General features: G+C 44.4%; 1 protein-coding gene across 4 annotated transcripts in view; it reads right to left on the bottom strand.

Moving 5' to 3' along the window:
* Window positions 1-900: 900 nt before the first annotated feature.
* ADGRD1 (adhesion G protein-coupled receptor D1) overlaps window positions 901-6,000 on the bottom strand; it is a 238,653-nt gene continuing 233,553 nt past the window's right edge. For all 4 annotated transcript variants that reach the window (XM_030583439.1, XM_030583437.1, XM_030583436.1 and 1 more), the window contains 2 exons: window positions 5,010-5,102; window positions 901-2,629 (listed from right to left, as the gene is read on the bottom strand). In XM_030583439.1, coding sequence (XP_030439299.1) covers window positions 2,534-2,629; window positions 5,010-5,102 — 189 coding nt within the window. In that variant the 3' untranslated portion in view covers window positions 901-2,533. The remainder of the gene's footprint in view (window positions 2,630-5,009; window positions 5,103-6,000) is intronic.

Below are 6,000 nucleotides of genomic sequence, written 5' to 3'. Positions count from 1 at the left end.
ATCAAAAATATGTTTTAAATATTTTATCAGCACACAACACAGACACTTTGAACTCTGTTATCACAGTACAGTTCTGTTACAACAACCTGCTTCCATATACTCCAATCGCTCTTCCTATTGTATCTATTGGAACAGACATTCTCTTTCCACAAGGGTCTGCTATATTTACACAGTTGTAATAATTATTCCAGTGCTCAAAGGGCTAAGAGCAAACCTATGCACAAAAGCCGATAGAGAGAGAGAGCCACTTCAGTATTTAGCTTTCTTCTTTCCCTGCTTTTACATTTAGCTGTCAACAAAATAGAATTATTCTGCTCACAGGATTAGAGTTAATAAATGTCTGTATTTACACGTATTTATGCTCTGTTTTGCCTGTGTACTTCTGGAGTAAATTGGTTTAAGTTAATGCAATAACTGCAGAATTTGGTTCCCTTTTTAGTTAGTTAGGGAACAAATCCCGGTCCCCTGAAATCAATGATAAAACTCCCACTAACATCAATAGGAGATTGTCATTGACTTCAGTGTATCAGCCTTGGCCTTAACTGTGGAAAGTATAAACATTAAATTAAGTGGGGAAAGATAGTTTGAAAACATTGGGTCAGATTATCGGCCCCCTTATAGCCAGGACTGGCGCTCCTGTTTTTAGCGCCCTAGGTGCACGGCCATTTTGCCGCCCCACACGCTGTTCCCGCGGCTCTGGTGGACCTGCCGCAGGCATTCCTGCGGAGGGTCCGGTGGTCCGCGGCTCCGGTGGAGCTGCCACAGGCGTGCCAGGAAAGTCTGCGGCAAGTCCACTGGAGCCGTGGGACCAGGGGACCCTCCGCAGGCACGACTGTGGCAGGTCCACCGGAGCCGCCTGCTGTGCCTCCCCCCACCCGGCAAAATGCCACCCCCCAATAATCCTGGCACCCTAGGCAATTGCTTAGACTGCCTAAATGGAAGCGCCGGCCCTGCTTATAGCTGGTGGCACAAAGCATTGGGAAAGCAAGCACAAACTACTCAGGGGTTTGCCTACTGAAGGGGAATCCCCAAATGAGATGGGGCAGCATGGGGGGTGGGGAGGTTAGAGATATGGCTAGGAGAGAGAAGATGTGGCACCAATGTCATTTTGGTCTGAGCAGACTGAGTTGGTGGAATGTTCCCTTTGGAACGATTGTTGCTGAGCAAATAGAGCAAGATGCATATTTTTGAGGCGAAATTAGCCCCTGGCCAGCCTCAAGAGAATAGGGGTATATCAGTGGCAAAAGCCATCTTGTCCTCTCCCCACCAACCCCGCTGGGTGGGCACAACAATAGTGTGGCTGAGGGTTTGCCTCAGTGTTTCCAAACTACGTTCAGTGAATTACCAACTGACGGTCTACAAGAACCAGGAAGACATTGCTCCAATGAAAACTGAGCGCCCCCCCCCCAAGATACTACATAATTGTATTGGAAGCAAAAGCTGCTGAATGCTGAGTAGTTTAAATCACAAAAGACTGTCTTGCAGTCTGTTTAAAAGATGTCTGGATACCAATACACAGACCCATCTGCAGTCTTGCTACCTTCACAGTATTTTTTTTGGAATTCAGTGTCTCATTCTGACCACTAAAAGGAGAAAGATAAGTCACAGTGTGGGTTTTGATTTCCAGAAGCTACAGGTCAATTCCATTTGTAAAAAGCGTGTAATGGACCATTGTTGATCTGTCTGAAAAACTGAGACAACTAGCTTCTATTATGGTTTTTCAGCAGACAGAAATCGCCCTTTAACTGAAACTAACATTGCGGATTGGAGCAGGGTAGTCAGAGCCATTTATATATATATTGCAGATCTGGAAAAAGGAATATCTAAAAAGTTAGTGGTGTGTGTGTGTGTGTGTGTGTGTGTGTGTGTGTGTGTGTGTGTGTGTAATATATAATATATACATTGCACATGTTGTTTGTGTGTGTATATAGACATAGTGTATATCTGCTTCATAGGTCCCAAGTCTATAGAGTGGGCTGAATGGCTGGAATTTTTCTTTTTTTCCCCTCGAGGTTTCGCTTCCGTACAGTGTTCCAATGAAATGCCTGTTGGCAGAATGTGGTGGTAATAAGCTTCACTGGGATAATTGATTACTTAAGATATTCCATGTAAACAGAGAGTGCACAGCTAAACAAGAATAGCCCTATTACAACATCACAATAGGAAACTTTTCATTTGCAGAGCACAAAAATGCATCTTTCCTGAAATACTTGATCTTTAGATTTGGATAGCAATAACCTTCCCATCCCTAGTGTTGTCATTGTCGCTGACAAAACCATCCAGTGTATAATAGTGCTAGTTACTCTACAGCTATTGCTAATGGCCAAGTGGTAGGTTGCATTACACACTGGAAGGGAGGCAGGTGAGGACAGACTTGTACATACTCGGCAAAGCAATGTGGCAATTTCCAATTTCTTAGGCAGTGATTAGAAGAGCAGTTCCTACTGGCATTAATGGTGAGAAAATAATGATGGGGCTGTATTGGAGGTCCTGAAGGTTTGGCTTGATTTTCAGAGAGAATCTGGGTCTAATATCAGACTGCTGATAAATCAATCCGATTGGCTGAATTAGTACTCTTGTCCCAGTTGTTCATCTTTGTAGGAGTTGTACCCGGCCTATTCCCACTCATCTGGAAGACAAAATAGTATTGAAACTAGATTTACTACTTCTGGTAAATTGCTATTGACTGGAGGACATGAAAGCCTGAAGGCATCAATCTAGACTCCACATTACCTTAGACTCTTGAGAGCACAAGCTCTAAAGAAACCATTTAACATGTATTGTCGGGTATTATTCAGTGATCACTGCCAATCATTTCAGAAGCTATCATTTCTAATAGCCAGTTTTCTCATAAAATAAATTTCTTTTGTCTCAAGACAACTTAAGCCCTCCTTGAGTGGGGGAAAGAGAGAGGAATGCATATATACACACTGATTTGTTTATACAAATGTTCATTCGTGGGACTCAAATGTAAAGGTATTCTGCCTGGAGCTGGTTGGAAATTGTCTGCTGGAACAAACTTGCATCAGAAAATGCCAATTTGTCAAAAGCAAAGTGTTTCATGCCAACCTATCACTTTTGACAAGTCTCATGAAGGAACACAGGCAGAACCCAGCCTGTCAGGCAGGTTTCACATCTCTCCCTGCCACCTTGCCAACTCCTTGGCAGCACACCTGAAGGACTGCCCTGGAGTCGGGACTCCTGGACTTCCAGGATTTGCAGCTCCAAGACAGCCTTGCTATGTGGACACCAGGGCTTCCAGACTCTGAGGCCAGCTGGCTGCCTGGACTGACTGATCCCTGCAGCCCAGGGACCTGCTGCCCTGCGAGTCAGGCAGCCTGGGCAATCAACTGGCACGGAAGCCCGACAGCCAGGCTCTAACTGGGGCACACAGGGCTTCCAGGTTCCCTGCCAGAAGGCTGGGAGTCTGGCAGTCCTGGGACAGGCTTCAGGGTTTGTGGTTCCAGGGCATACCCGCCAGGCAGACTGGCCCCCGAGCTTCCATAATCTTGGGCCTGCTCAAATCTTGGGGCAGCTGGCTTCCAAGGTTGTGGGAGTTGGACAGTCGGGGAGCCAACTACTGTGAACATTGGAGAGCCAGCTGGCCCATGGAGTCTGGAAGCCATGAAGCCAGGAAACCGTGGAGTCCCTGGCCCTGGGGGAGTCTTCATGGCAGGGCTGCCCTGGAATCACGAATCCTGGAGGCCTTGCCAGCTGATAGCTGAAACCAACATGATTGCAACATTTCTGTTTGGTTCAAAATTTCAAAAATTTTGAAATAGCGAAATTTCCCATGAAACAAAAATTCTGACTTTTGACCAGCTCTAACCCTAACCAAAAACTATGGTCATCAGTTGAAGTTAATAGCAAGAAAACTCTTTAAGGGCTTGGTTCAAAACTCATGGAAGACAATGGAAAGACTCTCACTGACTTCAGTAGGCTTTGGATCAGGCCCCAAATCTGACGTTTTAGAAGTTTTACTCACTGACTTAACAGAATTTAGTCCTCTGCTTTCAGAGTATATTCTATAGTCACAACACTTGCCCATCACCGCTGGCTATAGAACACACTGTAGAGACAAGTGCTAATTAACTTCTGTGCCCCCTGTCATCTCATCTTTCTTTCCACAATATTACTCTAGAGCTGGGCAATACTTTTCAGCTGAAACTTTTATTTTCGCACACAAAAAAATGCAAATCCGTATCTAATGAAATATTTTGCCAAAATGTGTGTCCATTTGGGCAAAATGTTTCAGTCAAAACAAAAGACAGGTTTTGGAAATGTCTAAACAAATCATTTTAACATTTTGAAAATGAAACTTTTCAAATTTATTGGGCTACACAAAGCTGTGAAGGAGAAGGACCAACAGAGAGAGACACACCACCACCCACTTTAGCGTCGTGCTCAGGGCACTCACTGGGGATGTGGGAGACTCAGGTTTGAATCCCAGCTCAGGAGCAGGGACTGCAACCCCCGTCACTCCCCTCCCAAGTGTGTGTCCTAACCATCAGGCTATTGGCTATTCTGGGTTGGGTCTAGGATGACCAGATGTCCCAATTTTATAGGTACAGTCCTGATTTTGGGGGCTTTTTCTTATATAGGCACCTATAACCCCCCACCCTGTCCTGATTTTTTACACTTGCTATCTGGTCACCCTAGTTGGACCTCTCTCCATCTCTGCTCCCTGGTTTTGTGAATGCAGCCCTTCAATTCCTTTGCTTGTGTTAAAAAAGTTCAATATGAAACATAGTTTCAGGCTGGACAAAAATATTTCCTTGGACACACAATAAAGTTTTTCCAACTTTTTTACTTTGCTGAAAACCCCCCACTCCTTCCCATAAAATATATATTTTTTAACTTCAGTTGACCAAATCAAACAATTCTTTTGATTTTTTTTTCAGAACTGCCAATGAAAAACTGCCAAAAAAATCAGTTTAGTCTCACAGCTTTGCCCTACAACCTTCCAGCTAGTACAATAGGGTAAAAATGGCATTGATGGGAGCACTTACGATATCAGAATTGAAGGGTTTCACATTGATGTTGCGAATGGAACTGCTGGTGAGGGACCACACCTTGGTTTTGTGCTTAAAGGCGGCTCTAACCTTTGGAAAGAGGCATTAGATGGCAGTCAGGAAATGAAGATCCTTATCTTGTTTTATTTATTTTCAGGTACAAAGTATTGTCTTTATCTTATAAATGGATGAGGGTTCATATGCATATATTACTGTGGAATATTTGCCATTCTGCTGTACAGTAATATTAATAATATTGTGGGATTCCATTTTAGTGTTTATCAATAGGTCTGTGATCAGATTTGCACATTTTATAAGTAAAAATATAAGCTCTGATTGAATCAGCTAATCTGTGCACTCAAGGGGGCACTTCCCTGGACTCCGTGCAGTTCCAAAGTAACCGCTGTGCCAGGAGCCACCAATGGTTGTGGCCTCCAGGTGCACCCCCAGAGACACAAGGGGCTTTGTGCAGTTCATCCTGGTCTTCCGGGGATCCCATAGGTTCTACGTGAGTCACCAAGTTTGCAGGGGGGCCTGTTTTCTTTTTTCACTGGATGCAAATCCTGACAATGCACAGGCACACTCATCTCTCTCTGATGGGATGAGGGGATCTGGCATCAGAATTCCTTCTCCAGAACCCCTCCTGGCAAGTTTTTCCCTGACAGGAGAGGATCCAGGCAGTTGTTTTTTTCCAAACTGCCAGCCCTTCAGATTCTAATAATCAAGTAACACTAGTGCAACTCATCACCTTCTATATTATGGCTGAACAGGTGTCTATGCAGAGAGGCTTTGGCCCAGCATTGGGAGCTTAGTAAATAATAGTGTTGATGGTTGTGAGCCAGACTAGCATGCAGCCTGCTTCTCCAATGCTGTGCTGACTCCATGGAAGTAAAAATGGGAAGAAGTATTTATTTTAGTCACTAACAGGCAGAGGGATCTGTTGAGCAAAAGGTGCCATCTTACGTAGTCACTTTTCAGAGCAGGACTG

The sequence above is a fragment of the Gopherus evgoodei genome, chromosome 13, assembly GCF_007399415.2.
Source record: "Gopherus evgoodei ecotype Sinaloan lineage chromosome 13, rGopEvg1_v1.p, whole genome shotgun sequence".
NCBI classification, from domain to species: domain Eukaryota; kingdom Metazoa; phylum Chordata; order Testudines; family Testudinidae; genus Gopherus; species Gopherus evgoodei.
This window is presented reverse-complemented; position numbering and strand designations above follow the sequence as displayed.